This window comes from Elephas maximus, chromosome 11 (genome assembly GCF_024166365.1).
Source record: "Elephas maximus indicus isolate mEleMax1 chromosome 11, mEleMax1 primary haplotype, whole genome shotgun sequence".
In the NCBI taxonomy this organism is placed as follows: Eukaryota; Metazoa; Chordata; class Mammalia; order Proboscidea; family Elephantidae; genus Elephas; species Elephas maximus.
This window is the reverse complement of record NC_064829.1, coordinates 115,257,090-115,277,471: the sequence shown is the minus strand read 5'-3', so window position 1 is coordinate 115,277,471 and position 20,382 is coordinate 115,257,090. Positions and strand designations below refer to the sequence as shown.

The following is a 20,382-nucleotide window of genomic DNA, read 5'->3' as shown; positions in this document are numbered from 1 at the left end:
TTACTGGTGATTGGAATGCAAAAGTTGGAAAAAAGAAAAAGGCTCAGTAGTTGGAAAATATGGGCATGGTGATAGAAATGATGCTGGAGATCTCATGATAGAATTTTGCACGATCAACAACCTATTCGTGGCAAATACCTTTCTTCAACAACATAAACAGTGACTATACACGTGGACCTTAGTGGATGGAATACACAGGAATCAAATCGACTACATCTGTGGAAAGAGAAGATGGAGAAGCTCAATATCATCAGTCAATATCAACAAGAACAGGAGCCAACTGCAGAATAGGCCATCAATTGCCCATATGCAAGTCAAGTTGAAGCTGAAGAACATTAAAACAAGTCCCCAAGATCCAAAGTACGACCTTGAACTTATCCCACCTGAATTTAGAGACCAACTCAAGAATAGATTTGACACATTGGCACTAATGACCAAAGATTAGAAATACATGAAAAAAGCAAAATGTCTTTAAAAAGACAGGAAATAAAAAGAAAACCGGTGTCAGAAGAGACTCTGAAACTTGCTCTTCAATGTAGAGTAGTTAAAGTGAAAGGAAGAAATGGTAAAAGAGCTGAACATAAGATTTCACAGGGCAGCTCAAGAAGACAAAAAAAAAGTATTACAATGAAATGTGCAGAGATCTGGAGTTAGAAAACCAAAAGAGAAGAATACACTTGGCATTTCTCAAACTGAAAGAACTGAAGAAAAAATTCAAGCCTCAAGGTGCAATATTGAAGGATTTTATGGGCAAGACATTGAACAATGCTGGAAGTATCAAAAGAAGATGGAAGGAATACAGAGTCACTGTACCAAAAAGAATTGGCCGACGTTCAACCATTTCATGAAGTAGCGTATGATCAAGAACTGATCATATCAAAGGAAGAAGTCCAAGCTGCACTGAAGGCATTGATGAAAAACAAGGCTCCAGGAATTGATGGAATACCAACTGAGATGTTTCAACAAACAGATGTAGTGCCGGAAGTGCACACTTGTCTATGCCAAGAAATTTGGGAGACAGCTACTTGGCCAACCAACTGGAAGAGATCCATATATGTGCCCATTCCAAAGAAAAGTGATGCAACAAAATGCGTAAATTATAGCACAATATCATTAATATCACACAACAGGAAAGTTTTGCTGAAGATAATTCAAAAACAGTTGCAGCAGGGAGCTGCCAGAAATTCGAGCTGGATTCAGAAGAGGACGTGGAAGGAGGGATATCATTGCTGATGTCAGGTAGATCTGGCTGAAAGCAGAGAACACCAGAAATATGTTTACCTGTGTTTTCTTGACTATGGAAAGGCATTCAATCGTGTGGATCTTAACAAATTATGAATAACGTTTCAACGAATGGGAATTCCAGAACAGTTAATTGTGCTTATATGGAACCTGTACATAGACCAAGAGTCAGTCATTTGAACACAAAGGTATATTTTGTGGTTTAGAGTCAGAAAAGGTGTGTGTCAGGGTTGTATCCTTTCACCATACTTACTCAATCTGTATGCTGAGCAAGTGATCTGAGAAACTGAGCTATATGTGTTGGGCGTTTTTTTAATAACCTTTTCAATCTCTTGTTATAGGTTTATTTAGTTGTTCTACCTCTGTGTTAATTTAGGTAGGTAGTGTGTTTCTCATAGACTCATACTCTGAGTCAGAATCGACTCGATGGCAGTGGGTTTGGTTTGGTTTCTAGTGTATTTCTAGAAATTTGTCAGTTTCCTTTAGATTTTCAAATTTGTTAGTGTTGAATTTTTCATAGTATTCTGTTATGATTCTTTTAATTTCAGTTGGGTCTGTTGTGATATTGCCCATCTCATTTCTTCTTCAGGTTATTTGCTTCCTCTCCAGTTTTTCTTTTGTCAGTTTGGTCAATGGTTTATCAATTTTGTTGGTCTTTTCGAAGAACCAGTTTTTTTTTTTTGTCTTGTTAATTCTTTCAATTGTTTTTCTATTTCATTTAATTCTGCCCTAGTTTTTATTTGCCTTCTTCTGGTGCCCGAGGTCTTCTTTTGCTGCTCTCTATTTGTTCAAGTAGTGGAGTTAATCCTTTGATTTTGGCCCTTTCTTCTTTTCGGTTGTGTGCTTTTATTGCTGTAAATTAACCTCTGAGCCCTGCTTTTGCTGTGCCCTAAAGGTTCCAGTAGGATGTGTTTTCGTTCTCATTGGATTCTGTGAATTTCTTTATTCTGTCCTTGATTTCTTCTATAACCGAGTAGTTTTTGAGCAAGGTATTGTTCAGTTTCCATGTGTTTGATTTTTTTTCCTTGCCTTTCCTGTTATTGATTTCTACTTTTATGGCTTTATGGCCAGAAAAGATGCTTTGAAATATTTTGATGCTTTGGATTCTGTTAAGGCTTGCTTTATGGCCTCGTATGTGGTCTATTCTGGAGAATGTTCTATGTGCACTGGAAAAGAAAGTATACTTGGCTGCTGTTGGGTGGAGTGTTCTGTATATGTGTGTGAGGTCAAGTTGGTTGATTGTGGCATTTAGATCTTCCATGTCTTTATTGAGCTTCTTTCTGGATGTTCTGTCCTTCACCGAAAGTGGTGTGTTGAAGTCTCCTACTATTATTGTGGAGCTGTCTATCTCACTTTTCAATGCTGTTACAGTTTGTTTTATGTATCTTGGAGCCCTGTCATTGGGTGCATAAATATTTATTATGGTTATGCCCTCCTGGTGTATTGACCCTTTAATCATATAGTGTCCTTCCTTATCCCTTGTGGTGGATTTTACTTTAAAGTCAGGGCTGAACTATATGGTCTTTGATTTTCATCAGTAAGTGCTTCAAGTCCTCTTCACTTTCAGCAAGCAAGGTTGTGTCATCTGCATAACGCAGGTTGTTAATGAGCCTTCCTCCAATCTTGATGCCTTATTCTTCTTCATGTAGTCCAGCTTCTCAGATTATTTGCTCAGCACACAGATTGAGTAGGTATGGTGAAAGGATACAATCCTGAAGCACACCTTTCCTGACTTTAAATCATGCAGTATCCCCTTGTTCTGTTCAAATGACTGCCTCTTGATCTATGTACAGGTTCCTCATGCGCACAACTAAGTGTTCTGGAATTCCCATTCTTTGCATTGTTATGCATAACAAGAAATACATTATAATTTTTCTCTGTGGAGATTTTCAAACATACACAAATGTAGAGCAAACAGAATAATGAACCTCCCTGTTCCTGTTACCCTCAGCAAATTTGCTTCATCTACACTCCCACCCACTTCCTCTTCTTGATGGATTTTAAGTAAAAACCTAGGCATTATATAATTTCTTCCAAAAATACTTCAGAATGTATCTCTAAGAGATAACCAGAATTCTATTGCCACACCTAAACAACTAACATTAATTCTTTAATATAATGAAATATCCAGTCAGTGTTTACATATCTCCATTGGGTCATATATTTTAATATTTTTTTGTTTTTTTCTTCTTACATAATTATTCAAATCCAAACCGAAAAACCAAACCCACTCCCATCAAGTCAATTCCGACTCACAGTGACCCTATAGGACAGAGTAGAACTGCCCCCATAGGGTTTCCAGGAGTGGCTGGTGGATTCGAACTGCCAACCTTTTCATTAGCAGCCAAACTCTTAAGCCCTGGTGTACGTGGCTCCTTGTTCAAAGTGAGATCAATGACTATTGTTGAATGAATCTGCTGATTTCAGGAACTAATTATCCTTTCATGACAGGGAAATACTGGATTTGTTTTGTTTTGTATATGCATAAAATATCCCTGGAAGGATACAGAAGAAACAAGCAACATGGAATGATTCTCCTGGAAGAAATGCAGAAGGTCCCCAGAGGGAAGAAGACTTTTCACCTTTGGGTGGTGCCAATGATTTGAACCCACCCAGCGGTACCATGAGAGAAAGGCCTGGCGATCTGCTTCCCTAAAGATTACAGCCAAGAAAACCCTATGGAGCAGTTCTACTCTGTATAACACATGGAGTCGCCATAAATCAGAATCAACGCCACAACGACGGACTTGGTTTTGGGTTTTACCCTTATGAATCTTAAAAAAATTAAACCACGTGAATTTATGATCTATTCAGCTGGGAGAGGCAGGTGTTCCATATCTGCCACCAGGTGGCAACAGACTGACACCAAAGGTTTGTTCTTGACCCAGGAAAATGTGCCTGGGATAAGCCTCCCTCCCTGCTTACCCGCTGCCTTGGACTCATAGCAACCCTACAGGGCAGAGGGTAGAACTGCCCCAGGTGCCACACCTTTCTCTCTAGGAGCAGCTGAGTTCAAACCCTGACCTCTTGGTTTGCGGCCTCGTGTTTCACCTCTGCCGCCAGGGCTCCTTCCCTTCCCCACTTACCACAGGCAAATTCCTTTTTTTGTTCTTGCTCAGCTCTACCTCAAGCTATGTGTCTGGCTGGGATAAACCATTCTCAGATTCTTGACCCGCACAAACTGTGTGTGATAATAAACATTTGTTGTTTTAAGTTCCTACATTTTGAGGTAATTTGTTACTTGGCAATAGATAACTGATACATCAGACATCACACCATTCCACCAAAAAATATTTGAGTATGTATTTCTAAGCTATAAGGACTCTTTAACACAACCACGATAGCACTATCACATATAAAAATTAAAATTTGTTAAATATAATCAAATATCCCGGCAGTCTGGCTAGTGACACCTGCTGAAGAATTTGGCGGGGGGCGGGGGGCGGGGGGGAAGGATACTGACGGATATCTGCAATTTGAAATGCATTAAAAAAAAATAGAGGCATAAAAAAAATAGATGGCTAGATATGTGATAAAACAAATATAGAAAATGCTTATTATAGAATCTGGGTGGTGGGTGTGAGTGTTCACGGTAAAATTCCTTTTTCTATATCTTTGAAATTTTTCATAGTAAAATGTTAGGGGAAAATTCAATCAGTGCTTAAATTTCCAGTTGTCTCAAAATCTCATAATATCTTTTTTACTGTTGGTTCATTGTTGTTGTCGTTAGGTGCTGTTGAGTCAGTTCTGACTTATAGCGACCCTGCGTACAACAGAATGAAACACAGCGCCATCCTCACAGTCATTGTTATGCTTGAGCGCATTGTTGCAGCCACTGTTGTCAGTCCATCTCGTTGAGGGTCGGCCTCTTTTTCAGTGACCCTCTACTTTACCAAGCATGATGTCCTTCTCTAGGGACTGGACCCTCCTGTTAATATGTCCAAAATATGTGAGACTAAGTCTCACCATCCTTGCTTCTAAGGAGCATTCTGGTTGAACTACTTCCAAGACAGATTTGTTCATTCCTTTGACAGGCCATGGTACAGTCAATATTCTTCAGCAAAACCATGATTCAAATGCATCAATTCTCCTTCAGTCTCCTTTATTCATTGTCCAGCTTTCGTATCCATATAAGTCGATTGAAAACACCATGGCTTGGGTCAGGCGCACCTTAGTCCTCAAGGTGACATCTTTGCTTTTTAACACTTTAAAGGGGCCTTTTGCAGCAGATTTTCCCAATGTAATGCATCTTTTGATCTCTTGACTGCTGCTTCCATGGGCATATGTATTCATATCAGGATTCAAACAAAGTCCACACATTGAGATTGGTTGACATATAAGTTCTGTGTTCTTTAAACCACAGTATTTTGGCACCTTTTTGTTATAGCGACCTAGTCTTCATGCTAACTAACACACAGCAGCGTAGCTTACATTCCCCAACTAGTTCTTTATACTCTGTTTAAGCTTTTTTGTCCTGCCGGTTGACAAAACCATTCCTAAAAGAGACCTGAGCAATGGCAGCAGCAGCTTCTTTTTTTTATTTTTATTGTTGTAAATATATATATATATATAACACAGTATTTGCTAACTCAACATTTTTCAGGTGTAAATTCAGTGAAATAAATTATGTGAATCACTTTGTGCAACCATCATCTATCCGTGGCCATTCTCCCATCATCAGGGACATGGACCCACTGCCCCCCAGACCCTGGCCTTCCCACCCCGCCCGTGGTGACCACTAATAAATGTTGGTTTCTGTACGTTTGCCTATTCTCGTTATTTCATGTAAGTGAGGTCATACAATATTTGTCCTTTTATGATTGCTTTCTTGCTCAGCATAATGTTTTCAAGGTTCACGCGTGCTGTGCCGTGCATCAGGACTTCATTTCTCTGTACAGCTGAGTAGTATTCCATTGTTTGTATGGACCACATTCTGCTTATCCGTTCATCCACGAATGGACATTTAGGTTGTTTCCGGCGCAGCTTCTTGATTCAGGCTTCCTTAGGTCAGAGCTGAGGACTGTGTCCTTGACATCATTCCCCCAGGGGCACCTTCAGAACAACAGCTTTCCTGGTAGGTCAGTTTTTAGGCGTCCCAAGAGTCATGCCTGGAGGGCAAGGTGCGCAGTGCAACCAATGCAGTTTCCCAGGACCCCACACTCAGAAGGACCCCAAGCTTAAGGTTTAATCCCCTGCAGTTGTGATCTTGAAATTCTTGGTATTGTTCTTTGAATTTGTGTTTCGGAAGTGAAGTCTGATGATTGGGACGATAGCACATGAACCAGGGGCTTGGACCTGACCCACATCCCACCACCTCCCCACCACCCTGAGACAGACCCTTGGCTGCCTGTTCTGCCTCCTTAGGGCCTGGGCATGGGTGCAGGGAGCGTCAGGCACACATACCCTGTAGCCTAACAGGCCCTCCCCAGACTGGCACACCAGGGTACATTCAGCAGGTGACTCAACAGGGCAGGTGGCTTGCCCGTTTTTCATCCACAACCCTAGCTCTTCTTGGCACAGAGCTTCCTTACACAGGAAGGCAGGCCCGTGGGAAGGGGAGATGCCTTGTTTGACTTCTCCATTTCTGGCAAGGGCACAGTGAGTTGGTCCAGTGGCTGATGGCATGAGAGTTGGGGGACCCACCGCCCGGGAGGCAGCATGCACGGGCACATGGCAGGTCTCGCTCACGTCTGGGACTGTACTCACCCTGTGAGCATCACCTGCCCTAGAGAGCACAACACTGAATAGCAAATTAAAACCACTGTGGCAGAGAAATATCATGGAAGAAAGAAAAAAGCTTTATATTTTAGTCTTTTCTTAAAAATTTTATTTTGGTGAAAATACACATAAAAAAATTTTACCGTTTTAACCATTTTTACATGTACAATTCAGTGACATTAATTCCATTCACCATGCAATCACCACTATCCATTTTCAAATGTTTTCCATCACTCTGAACAGAAACTCCTGCACCCCTTAAGCAGTAACTCAGCGTTTTCCCCTCCCCCCGGCCCCTAATAACCACTAATGAAGTTTTGTCTCTATCCATTTGCCTATTCTAGATATTTCATATAAGTGGACTCATACATTTGTCCTTTTGTGTTCGACATTTCACTCAACATGTTTTCAAGTTTTATCCACATCATAGTGCGTATCAGGACTTCATTTCTCTTTATAATCAAATACTATTCCGTTGTAGGCTATACCATGTTTTGTTTATCCATTAACTGTTGATGGACACTTGAGTTGTTTCCACCTTTGGGCTTTTGTGAATAATACTGCAATGAGCGTTGGCGTACAAGAATCTGTTTGAGTCCCTGTTAGCATCTTTAATGGTACTTTTTCCCCTGCTTTTTGAACAAAGGGCACTATATTTTCATTTTGCACAGAGCCCTGCAAATTACGTAGCCACTTCTGCCGAGAAGGGACTCCTCTGGCCTTTTCCACCTTTCTGGTATTCAGTCCCCAGATAGATGGCTGTTTTCTTCCCTGAGCCTTGATGGTATAGCTGGAGATTACAGGAGACAGGTGGGTGAGTGGGCACACGTGCAGCACTCACTGGGGAGGCCCAGAGATACCCGGGAGATGGTTAAAGCAGGGAGATGAGCTGAGGCTCTATCATTAAGCAGGTGGGAGCGGTCAAGTCAGAGAACATTTGGATTATATGTTTCCTTCAACAAATATTTGAGTCCACCCATGTGCCAGATGCTAGGGATATAATGGCGTCTAAAGTAAACAGAGAAATAGAACAGCTACAGTGTTTCTCAGGGTGAAGAACTGAGGGTGGAGATGGGGTAGACATGAAGCAGCAAAGACAATTGCCATGTAGCGGAGTCACTCTGTGTGCATATTTAGCTATATGGATTCACAATAAGCCAAAAGAGATAAAGGATTTATTTAAATAATGAAAAAAATCATGCCCTACATTCTACTCAATGAGGAGCATATGCCCTCGAGTGAGTGTGAGATGTGGGGTGTAATCTGCTGCTCGCTTGGTTCCCATCTCTCACCTGGACGAGTGTGAGTTGAGGGTATATTTTTTATACAACATGGTCCCTAAACCCAAACCTAACACTGATGTTTAAACAAAGCCACAGCAATCTGTGCCAATACTAGAGGAAAAAAGACGGTTTTACACAATGAAATGTGGTGTCTTAGCTTCCAATATGGTGCCACTGTGAGAGGCACCTTTTAGAACCTAACCCAGTTAAAAGGAGACACCACAGTACTGAAAGAGCCAATCTTTACTTGCTTTGGACACACCTCCTACCTTCCCTGAGCCAACATGATCACATGACATCCTCAGTCAATGCTGACTGGACTAGGACCACTCCTGTCACTGCCAGAGACCAATGACATGACCTAGTACAGAAACATGGCCTGAACCAATCAGGTTCTTCCCCTTAGCATTTCAAACAAAAGCTACAGAAAAGCTTGATCAGTAAGCAGTATTATCTGAAATTTAAAGATAATAGGCTCGCTAAAGAGATCACTGCAGCCTATGCTGGCCAAAGTTACAGAGGAGCAGCAGTGAAATAAGTCAGACACAAAAGAGCAAATATTGTATCATCCTGCTTATATGAACTATCAAGTATAGGCAAATCCATCCAGACAAAAAAATATTAGTAGTTATAAGGGACTAGGAAGAGTAAGAGTCAAAAAAAAAAGTTATAGAGAAGCCAAAACCTAAAAAAAAAAACAAAACCAAACCCATTGCCATCAAGTCGATTCCAACTCATGGCAACCCTATAGGACAGAGTAGAACTGCCCCCACAGGGTTTCCAAGGAGCGTCTGGTAGATTCGAACCACCAAGCTTTTTTGGGTAGTAGCCATAGCACTTAACCACTACGCCACCAAGGTTTCCTATAGAGGAGCAGCACTTGCTGGTTACAAGACACAAAGAAGTAGACAATGCGGAGTGTGACTGAATCACACTGTTGAGTTGTAATATTTATCTTTATTAATTTTATCCTGAATGAGCACTTGAGGCGTTATGGGTCAGAGACAGATAAGAAATTTGAATTTTACCTGAACTCTGTGATACGGGGAAAGAGTGATGGTTAAAGAAATGCCCCCACTCTTCGTGTTCGTGAAAATCATTCATTGCAAATAACCACCCTACCCGTAAGGCTCAGATAAGGTCACGACGCCCTTTGTTTACCTGCGGTAAGGCCGTACTCCTACCCTCCAAATTCCCATTTTTTTGCCTCATAAATGAGTAACTGAATTGCTTTTTTTTTTTTTACTGATCAATCAGAAACAAAGTGCTTGTTAACCAAGCTTTGATTATGCATCTCTCCTCCCCCCAAATTCCTGGACTTGGGCCACCGCTAGCCTGAGCCAGCACACTACCGCTCCTTACGTGCCCCTTCCAGAGAAAAGGCTGGCTTCAGGGTGAAACGTTTTGTTTTGCCATCCAATGACACCACCCTTTCATCCCCTTTCCACGCCTGGATTTTGCCTAGCCTTGCTTATACTTAATTTCTTTAAAAGAAAAATGCTTTTTCCCGAATCCTTGAGACATTTGCTGACCTTACAATGTGAGTGTTCTCCCTGTTACAATAGACCCCTTGTCTCGTGTAATAATCCCTTCCCCCCTTTTTTCTGAAAAAAGCTACTCCTGACCTAAGTCTGGATTTTTTTTTTAATCTCACAGATTTCTTATTCAATATTTCACAGTAAATATTAAGTGCATCAGCTCCTCTGCCCTATTCCTTACTCCTATGGCAACGTGATGAGTAGATCAATAGTCCTATGTGAGTGGCTGGACACCTCAGAGGCAAGGGACAAGGAAAAATGATTTTGCTTAAACAGGCAGCTGTCCTACTCCTTCCTGAAAGGGTTTCCTTACTCCAGAACTTTGGTATGTGTCTTAGGCTAAGTTCTCTAGAGAGGCAAAACCAGTAAAGTATATAAATACATATAGAGAGAGATTTATTTCAAGGAAATGGCTCATGTGGTTGTAGAGACTGGAATGTCCCAAGTCTGTGGGTCAAGATAGAGGCTTCTCCTGATTCGTGTAGCTGCAGAGGCTGGCAAACCCAAGATCTGCAGGTCAGACAGCAGGGCTCTTGCTCACAGGCTGTGAAGATCAACAAATCCCAAGATCTGCAGGCAAGACCGCAGGTAAGTTGCTAGCTCAGGTCCCAAGAACCAGAGATCAGACAAACCAGAGCCAGTTGCAGGATTCAGAGCTAGCAAAAGCCCTTGCCAGAATGTCTACTTATGTTAGATACAGGCCACACTCCCAAGGAAACTCCCTTTCAACTGATTGGCTACTCACAGCAGATCTCACCATGGGGGTGATCACATTATATCAAATCTCAACATGGCAGTGATCATATCATACGATCTGCCAAACATCTGAGAATCATGGCCCAGCCAAGTGGACACAACATTAACCACAGCATGGAAGTAAAATCTCTCAATAGCCTTATGCATCTCAACTTGAATGACCTAGAGATATCTCCAAGGTCTGGGGCTTCATATCTTTTTACATGTAGATAATGTTTCAGCCTTCCTGGCACCTTGGGGTGCAATCTAGAGACCTTGTGCAGGCTGCAAACATTGGCCCTCTTGTTGAGATATATTTTGTTACCCTTTAGGTCAGAACAATTAATTGGATAATAGCTACAGATCTATGTAGGGAGACCAAGAAAGAGACTGGGGCAATGAGCTAGGAGGAAGAAGACATGGCGGCTGAGACTAGGTAGTGAGAATGGAGAGAGGTGGATGGAAATGAGAGACCCAGGATTCCCTTCCAAGAATTAGAGATGGAATAGTAGGGAGCAGTGCTCAAATTGGAAGCAGTTGCTACACTCAACCCTATTCCATAATGGCAAACTCAAATACTACAAGGACAAGGCAAGGGATGTGATTGAGTGAAACATGTAATACAGTAGGGGTTGGTGGGACTTTGTGGAAACGAAAATGCATATTTCTATACCAATTAGCTTTTGCTGTATAATAAACCACCCAAAACTTAGTGGCTTAAACTCATCTATTATTCTGAAAGGTTGGTGATTCGAAGCCACCAGCCACTCTGTGGGAGAAGAGTGTGGCTCTCTACTTCTGTTAAGATTGACAGCCCTGGGAACCCTGTGGGGCAGTTCTTCTCTGTCCTATAGGGTTGGTATGCGTCAGACTTGACTTGACAGCAATGGCTTTGTCTTGGGTTTATTATTCCTCATGATTCAGTGAGTTGGCATTGCAATTCTTCTGGTCTGACTTAGCTGGGTTTGGGTGCTCTGAGATGCTTTCACTCACGCGTTAGTGGTTGGCTTGATCTCAGTTGGAGCAATGGGGGATGCTGGGCAACATACATCCTGTCATCCAGCAGGCTAGCCTGGACTTGTTTATATGGTGGTGGGAACAGGGTTTCCAAGAATAGCAAGAGAGGGCAAGCCCCAGTGCATAAGCATTTTCCAAATCTATTAGGGCCACAATAGCTGATGTCCTACTACTTTTGGCCAAAGCAAGTCATATGGCCAAATGCAGAAATGGGACAAGCTGCAAAATCACATTGCAAAGAGGCATGGACACAGGTGAATTGGGCCAGTTTTGCAATATGCTACCACCCACTTAAAAGGGAAGTCACTGCAGTGACAGCTGATAGTTGTCCTGTAGGAATGCAAGTCCAGTGTTTATTATCTTTACACGAGTATCTGGTAAATAGTCCCCGGTGGTACAAATGGTTAAATGCTCAACTACTAGCCAAAAGGTTGGTGGTTTGGACCCATCCAGAGGCGCCCAGGAAGACAGACCCGGTGATCTATTTCTGATCTAAAGCCCTATAGGGGGACAGTTCTACTTTGCACATGTGGTCATCATGAGTCAGAATCGACTCGACGGCAACAAACAATAACACGTGGTAAACTAGCCAATCACCTGTTAGAAACGTTGGTTCGTTCGGACACCTTTGAATGTCCAGGCAGTCTAATTAATTACATATGCTGAAGGGTTTGGGGCAAGTGTACTGATATTTAGGAGTCCCTGGGTGGTGCAAACAGTTAAATGCTTGACTACTAGCCAAAAGCCTGGTGGTTTGAACCCACTCAGAGGCGCCTTGGGAGACAAGCCTGGATATCCGCTTCCAAAAGGTCACACCCTTGAAAACCCTACGGAGCAGCTCTGCTCTGCACGTGTGGGGTTGCCATGAGTTGGAATCAACAGCAACTCACAACAGCATGCTTTAAAATGCATCAGAAAATAATAACTTGCAGAAGGAGTGTGCGCTATTGTAAAATTAATCAGGTGGTTACTCCAATTGCAGCTGCTGTCCCGGATACAACATATCTACTGGAGCAGATCAACACAGATCCTGGTACTTGCTCTGCAGCAGTTGACCTGGCTAATGCCTTTTTCTTCATAGCAGTTTCAAGGACCATCAAAAGCTGTTTGCTTTTACCTAGCACACCCAACAATATACCAGTCCACAGTGATGTCTCAGGGCTACATCAGTTCTACTCTTTGCCACAACATTGTCTGCCAAGGTCTTGATCATCTTGACATTTCACAAACCATCACACTGGTCCACTCTAAGGATAACATTATGCTGATGGGTCCTGATGAACAGAAAGTACTTTAAATGCATATATGAATGAGAGAATGGGAGATAAACCCCACCAAAATTCAGGGACCCCTCACCTCAGTGAAGTGTCAGCGGATTCAGGGGTCTAGAGCACAGGCAAGTTGCTGCACCTCGAACTACCTACCACAAAGAAGAAAGCACATGTCTGGTAGGTTTTTTTGGACTTCAGAGGCAACATATACCACACTTGAGTGTACTACTTTGACCCGTAAGACTGCCTGCTTTAAATGGAGACCAGATAAGAAAAGGCTGTGCAGTAAAATTCAGGTTGCAGTACACGCTGTTCTACCACTAGGTCAGACTCCTTCGATTCTAACTCCTGTTGCACCACCTCTATTGCCTTCTGGAGTTTTCCTTATAATGAACTAACTAAAGAAGAAAAACTTGAGCCTGGTTTACAGTTAGGTCTGCACAATATGCTGACACCACCCGAAAGAGACAGTTGCAGCGTTACAGCCTCACTCAGGACTGACCTTGAAGGACAGTGATAAAAGAAAATCCTAGTAGACAACACCTTGAACAGTACAATTGGCTGTCCATAATATCTCTAGTGAAAGGTGGCCAGAAGTATGGATCTATACTAATTTATGCACACTTGCTAATGGCTTGGGTGGATGGTCAAGGACTTGGAATAAGGAACGAGATTGAAAGACTGATGACAAAGTTTAGGGGAGAAGTATGTGGATGGACCTTTCAGAATAAGCCGAGACTGTGAAAATATTTGTGTCCTATATGAATGCCCACCAAAGGGCAGCCACTGCAGGGAAGACTCTCAATAGTCAGGTAGACAAAATGTCCTGCTCTATGGGTGTCAGACAGCCTCTCTCCCCAAACACCTTAATGCTTGCTTGATGGGCCCATGAAAAAAAAGTGGCCATGGTGGCAGGGATGGAGGCTATACATGGGCTCAACAACATGTAGTTCCTCTTATCAAGGCTGATCTGGCTACCACGACCACTGAGGGCCTGATGACAGCAGACATCAACATTGGGTCCCCAATATGGCATTGTTCCCCAGGGGATTAGCCTGTTACATGGTAATAGATTGATTACATTGAACCTCTTCCATTATGGAGGGGAGAAAGATTTGTCCTCAATGGAATAGATGCGTAGTTTTTTTTTAGTATTTTATTGTGTTTTCAGTGAAAGTTTACACAGAAAATTATTTGTATCTTAGATGGCCACTAGCAAGCTTTTAAGACCCCAGACACTACTCACCACACTAAATGAAGAACATAAACTATGAGCTATATCATGCCAATCGACCTAGTTTAGACACCAACTCTTGATTTGGATTTGCTTCCCTGCCTGTAATGCTCCTTCTAGCATCATTATCTGTGGACTCACAGAATGCCTGGTCTACCGTCATGGCACTCCACACAGCATTGCATCAGATCAAGGAACTCATTTCACGGTGAAAAAGTGTAAGCAGTGGCCTCATGCCTATGGAATCAACTGGTCTTACTGTACATCCCATCACCCAGAAGCTGCTGGCCTAACTGAAATGTAGAATGCCTTATTCATGACTCAGTTAAAGCACCGATTAGGAAACAATTGGGATTCTGTCTCAGAGGGCAGTTTATGCTTTGAATCAGTGACCATTGTATGGTGCTGTTTCCCCCATACCCAGAATTTATGGGTCTGGGAACCAAGGGGTGGAAGTGGGAATGGCTTCTCTCACTATTATACCCAGTAACTCACTCAAAGAATTGCTGCTTCTCATCTCAACAACTTTGCGCTCTGTTGGTGTGGAGATCTTAGTCCCAACAGGAGGAATGCTTCTGCTGGGGACTCCACATTGGATCCACTAAATTGGAAGATAAGAATTCCACCTGAACGTTTTGGACTCCTTATGCCACTGAACCAACAGGCAAAAAAAAGAGAGAGAGGAGGTAACCTACAGGTTAAAATGACTGATCCCAATTTTCAAGGTGAATCTGGGTGACTTCTACACAATACAGGCAAGGAAGACTAGGTGGGAACACAAAGAATTCTCTGAGGTTCCTCTTAGTACTTCCACGCCCCATAGTAAAGGTTAATGTCAAACTACAACAGCTGAAAAAAGGCAGAAAACTGAGGATTTGAACCCTTTGAGAATGAAGGTTTGGGTCACTCCACCAGAAAAAGAACCAACAGCAGCTGAGGTTCTGGCTGAGGGCAAGAGAATTATAGAAGGAGTGGTTGAAGAAAGAAGTCTCGGACACCAGCTTTGACTTTCTGGCCAGTTACAGCAATGGACAGTAGTAGCTTTGCATATTTCCTCCATGGTTACCCTTCTGTCCCCCCACGGCTCACGTGCTCTGAAGGCTTCTGACCCTGCCAGCGCTGTACTCCAGAGGGTTGCTGATCGTTCGCCCAGCAACTCCAGATCACATTTAACCTGGCTAAACTAGCAAGCTTCTTTGCTATCCAGTGGCCGAACCACATCTTCTCCATCACAGTCTAAACCCCTCCCAAGTTTGTCCTTCCTTGGGTAACCCCCTCAGCCATACCATACCATATAGGGTTTCCTTACATCTTAGTTACTGTTTTATTCTAGTTACTACTTCTTCCGCGGTTTAATCCATTGGTTGGTTTCTATCTCCTCCTTGGACCTAGACTGCTACACTAACTGTATTGATTTGCATTGGTATTACACAGCAATAAGGAGGAATATATGAGAGTTGTAGCTGGTCCACAGCCTCGCCACCACATGGTATGGCCAGTCTTCTGCATTCTAGCCGTCCAGTAGTTGTATGGTGGCATCTCATTGCGATTTGCATTTTGCATTTCCCTGATGACAATTGATGTTATGATGTTGAGCATCTTACAATGTGGGTGAGCACCATTTAACCCTGGGAAAATTAATAAAAATTAAGTACAGGACTATTAGGTAAAAAAATATTTAAGGCAGTCAAAACTATGGTATTAGCTTTTCTGTGTTAGAGAATCTGTAAATATTTCGTGAAATCCCTGGGCGGTGCGAACAGTTAATACGCTTGGCTGCAAACTGAAAAGGCTGAAGGTTCAAGTCTACCGAGAGGGATGTCAGAAGAAAGGCCTGGAGTTCTACTTCCAAAAAATCAACCACTGAAAACCCTACAGAACATAGTTCTACTCGGACACACACGAGTCAGAATCAACTCCACTGCAACCGTTTGGGGTTCAGTAGTTAGTGTTTTAGGGTTTGTGACCAAAAGAAAAACAAAAAACAAACCCACTGCCGTTGAGCCAATTCCGACTCATAGCGACCCTACAGGACAGAGCAGAACTGCCCCATAGAGTTTCCACGGAGCGCCTGGTGGATTCGAACTGCTTACTCCTTGGTTAGCAGACGTAGCTCTTAACCACTACGCCACCAGGGCTTCCAGTGTTTGTAACATTTAAGACAATTGGCCTATTCAAATAACAGATCGATCTTGTAAATCCAATTTAAAAATGTGGAATTCAGTTAGTGACTAAGACTTCTACTCAGTTGAAATCTTACTGTTCATGTACATTCTTGGAACAATTAATGGAATATAAGGGTCACCACATTTATAAGTTTGTAATTCTAGATTCAGAAAACTTGTTTAAGTATTGAGGAACCACCTGTTAAATAAGCCATTGTGGTTCTTAAACGAAGAAATCTAACCTACTAAATTTACATAGTTTGAAAATGTTAAAGGATTTAATTAAATTATAAAAGCCCTCTTTAAAAGAGAGTGTTAAAACCTTTTAGAATAGCCCAGGGCCATCAATGGCTGATAAAACCAACAGGGCAGCTGTGCTCCTTCTTGGTTGCATTAGAATCACCTGGGAAGTTTTTTAAACTCCCCCAACTCAAACGCCAAACATGAATATCATGTTACTGAATCCGAATCTCTGGGGGTGGGACTCGGGCCTCAGGAGTTTTTCAAGATTCCCAGGTGACACTAACGTGCAGCCAAGTTTGCCAACTGCTACATTCTCTTACATAACCACAGTCCAAACCAAACCCGTTACCGTGGAGTTGATTCCAACTCATAGTGACCCTATAGGACACAGCAGAACTGCCCCGTAGAGTTTCCGAGGAGCAGCTGGTGGACTCGAACTGCTGACCTTTGGTTAGCAGCCAAACGCTTAACCGCTGTGCCACCAGGGCTCCATGACCACGCTACAATCATGAAAATCGGGAAATTAAGATTGATACAATATCACTGTTTAATCAGAGACGTTATTTAAAATCTGCCAATTGTCCTACTAATCAAAAGAAAAAAAGTATTTTTTCAAGTCCAAGATGCAAACCAGTTGTAGGCTGCTGGATTTTTCTTTTTAAGCCCTGTCTGTTAGAGATACATATTTAATACGAAATGTGATGTTTGGGATATGCTTTAAAATACAACAGAAAAAGAGTGGAAGAGATAAACAAAAGAACACTTGTTAAGCGTCCATGGAGTCAGTTCCACTCATATGCACAACAGAACGAAACCCTGGCAGGTCCCGCACCACCTCACAATCCTTGTTATGCTTGAGCCCATCGTTGTAGACAGTGTCAATCATCTCCTTGAGGGTCTTCCTCCCTTACACTGACCCTCTAATGACACGTTATCAGGAGCGACTAGTCCCCGGAGAAGGACAGCATGCTTGGTACAGTAAAAAACACCAGAGTGTTGGTCATTGTTGAAGTGGGTGCTGGGCGCGAGGATGGAGATTGGTTATCCCTTTCTCTTTGGTTTTGTATGTTTGCAATTTTCCATGATAAAACGAAAATTAACGAGACTATGTGGGCAGTTCCTGCCTGGAGGGGAGATGAGAGGGCAGATGGCCGAATGGACACGAAAATAGAGAGTGGAGGGAAGGAGTGTGCTGTCTCATTACGGGGAGAGCAATTAGGAGTATATAGCAGAGTGTATGTAAGCTTTTCTATGAGGGACTGACTTGATTTGTAAACCTTCACTTAAAGCACAATAAAAATTTTAAAAAAACGGAAATTAAGCATAAAAATATTTAATATATGAACTGTACTGCTAGAAAACAGTGAGAATAACGGCTTTTTTTTTTTTTTTCTCCCCGTGCGATAACTGGGCTGAGTTAACGGTCAATTATACTCTCATCAAACGTTTGAGGAAGATCAGTCTTCGCCCCCACGTTAGACACAGAAGGTCGGGCTCAGGCGCGCCATCACCCAGACTGTACACAGGTCAAGGAGGTGGCACCCCGGTTTACCGGAGCCCTGGCTCACTCTCCAATACCAGCCCGGGTGGGGAGAAATCCGGCGGAACTCAGGAGGAACCCTTTTAGTTTTTTGCAAGAAATAAAACTTCATTTTTCTATATAACGAACTTAATTTCCATCTCTAAGCTTCACTCTGCCTGGTGAAGAAAATGTAATCTTCGTCAGATCAGGATGAGTCTCAGTTCATGCAAGTTTTTTCCCGGGGAGGAATCCTACAGAAACAACCCGAAAGCGTATCCCTGGTGCCGCTTTCCTCTCCACTTGGACCAATAGAAATTCCGAAACGAGTAACGGATGGGTGCTTCCTCCATTTGGCGTCGTCTTCGCGCGCCTATTGGGCGAATCCAAATCCGGCCGCCCACCGGCGGGTCCCCCACCAGCCGCCCGGTTAGCGGGGCTCCCCTACCAGCCGCGAGGCCCCGCCCCCCCAGCTGTCAGACGCTCGCGGGCGGGGCCCGGATTCCTGGTGGGGAGGGGAGGGCACCCTGTGTCCTTGGACGGAGAGGGGAGGTGACTCCGGCCGAAGAGGACGCAGAATGAGGGTCCTGCGGGTGAGGGACCCTACAGGTCGCCCCCGGGCCCCCAACCCGGAAGCCCTTGCCCCAATACGAGACTCCCTAAACACCCCGGGATCTGGGGCCTTAGAACATGAGCCCCCTTCAGGGTCCGGAAACCCCCTCCCCCACCCAAGATCTTCTGAGGCAGCCAAAGACCCCGGATCCTGACTTAAAATCCCGGATTTGAATTTCTTACTTTCATCCAGGGCTCCCTTAAGTAATTCAAGACCTGGGTGCTGGGAACTCAGTCCCCCCTCGCCCCCACCCCCCACTTCTTGGGTAGCCTGGAAAGGCCCTAAGGACTCCAGAAACAGTACACATTCCGAAGGTCTGGGCTCCTCCCATTAATGCAGGAAACGCCTCTCAAAAAACAGCTCCAGGCTTGGACACCCCAGAACTTGAGTCTCCCTTCTGGGTCCGCTCCCCTTCCAGGACCCCCTAGACCACCTGGTAACCTCCAAGCCAGACGCTCCCCGCTCTCGGTGAGAGTCTCTTTCATCCAGGCCTTTGCAGATAGGAGCCCCCGACCTCACCCTGCCAGCGGTTGGGATCTTGCCTTTGAGACACTTCCCAAGGGGAAAGGACCGTCCCCACATTCAGGCCTCAGGCGGCCGGGCCCCCCAGCTGGACTCCTCCAGCTGGACCCACTTCGGGACGCTCCTTCAGGTACCTCAATACCCTCGCCCTCGTTCCCCCAGGTATCCCAGATGCTGGTTCGTTCCTTCAGCTCCACCGCCCGGAACCGCTTTGAGAACCGAGTGGCCGAGAAGCAGAAAATCTTCCAGGTGAGCGGGGCAAGGGGAGGACCCTGGTTCGGAGCAGAGTGGGGGTAGGGAAGTGGGGGTACAGTCGGAGTAACCCGCACCCCTCTCACCCGACGGCCCTACACGCAGGCCGACAACGACCTCCCGGTGCACTTGAAAGGCGGGGGAACCGACAACATCCTGTACCGGCTGACTATGGGGCTGTGTGTTGGGGGTGAGTCAGGGCCCCCGCTTCTCCTCCGAGCTGCAGGGGGAGAGGCTAGGGCCCAGGCTGGGCTGGGAAGGGCGTTGAGGTTTAGGGGGATGATTGGGGCCTAGGGAAGGGGGTGGGCCCTGAGTGGACCAGGTTTGGAGAGAGGACTGGAGTACTGGGGTGTAGGGAGGGGGCTGCCTAAGGCTTGGGTCTGGGCTCTGAAAAGGAGCTCGGGTCCCAGGAGGGGCTGGACTAGTGATAGGTCTGGGGCCCTGACTGGAGCTGGGGAGAAAGCTAACCAGCCTGGCCTAGATCCATACCTGGCTTTCCCCACCTGGGCTGTGATTTGGGGTCTGGATCCACACCAGGGCTTCCCCACCTGGGCTGTGGTAATGCGGGGAGGGGGGGGGGAGCGCTGGAGCCTGAGCTGCAGCTGGGATCCAGGCTGGAAATACAGGAGCCTGGGGTGGTTGGGGGGGGCTTAAAGCCTGAGCTGAGGTTCAGGAGCAGATGAGCATCTGTCTGTCTGCCCACAACCCCTCCCTAGGCACCATCTACAGCCTGTACTGCCTTGGCTGGGCCTCCTTCCCCCACAAGAAGTGACAAGAAGCCTGGAGGACCTGGGGAACGTGGGCATCAATAAATGCACCACCTTTTTGGGGAACCTGCCCCAGCCCTGGTCTCTGTGTGTGTCCCCAGACCTGCCCTCCCACCAGCCAGGGGTCTCTGCCCCATGGGCAGCCCTGCAACTCAGCTGCGGTCCTTCATCCTGGATGCCAGCTACTCCTATGCTGCTGCCACCTCTCAACACTCCCAGAGGGGCCAGAAACCCCAATTGGCACCCCTGGGCTGGGCCTCAGG

At 44.6% G+C, this 20,382-nt stretch overlaps 1 protein-coding gene across 1 annotated transcript; it reads left to right on the top strand.

Moving 5' to 3' along the window:
- The first annotated feature begins 18,424 nt into the window (after nt 1-18,424).
- LOC126085627 (cytochrome c oxidase subunit 7A1, mitochondrial) lies at nt 18,425-20,204 on the top strand. Its single transcript, XM_049901211.1, has 4 exons — nt 18,425-18,558; nt 19,263-19,349; nt 19,458-19,542; nt 20,069-20,204. Exons 1-4 carry the CDS (start codon nt 18,544-18,546, stop codon nt 20,122-20,124), a joined length of 243 nt encoding a protein of 80 aa, XP_049757168.1. The 5' UTR covers nt 18,425-18,543; the 3' UTR covers nt 20,125-20,204.
- The last annotated feature ends 178 nt before the right edge of the window (nt 20,205-20,382 follow it).

Coding starts and splice junctions, on each gene's coding strand:
- LOC126085627 (XM_049901211.1), top strand. Junction 19,350..19,457: donor AGAAGCAGAAAATCTTCCAG/GTGAGCGGGGCA, acceptor CCCTACACGCAG/GCCGACAACGACCTCCCGGT. Junction 19,543..20,068: donor TATGGGGCTGTGTGTTGGGG/GTGAGTCAGGGC, acceptor ACCCCTCCCTAG/GCACCATCTACAGCCTGTAC.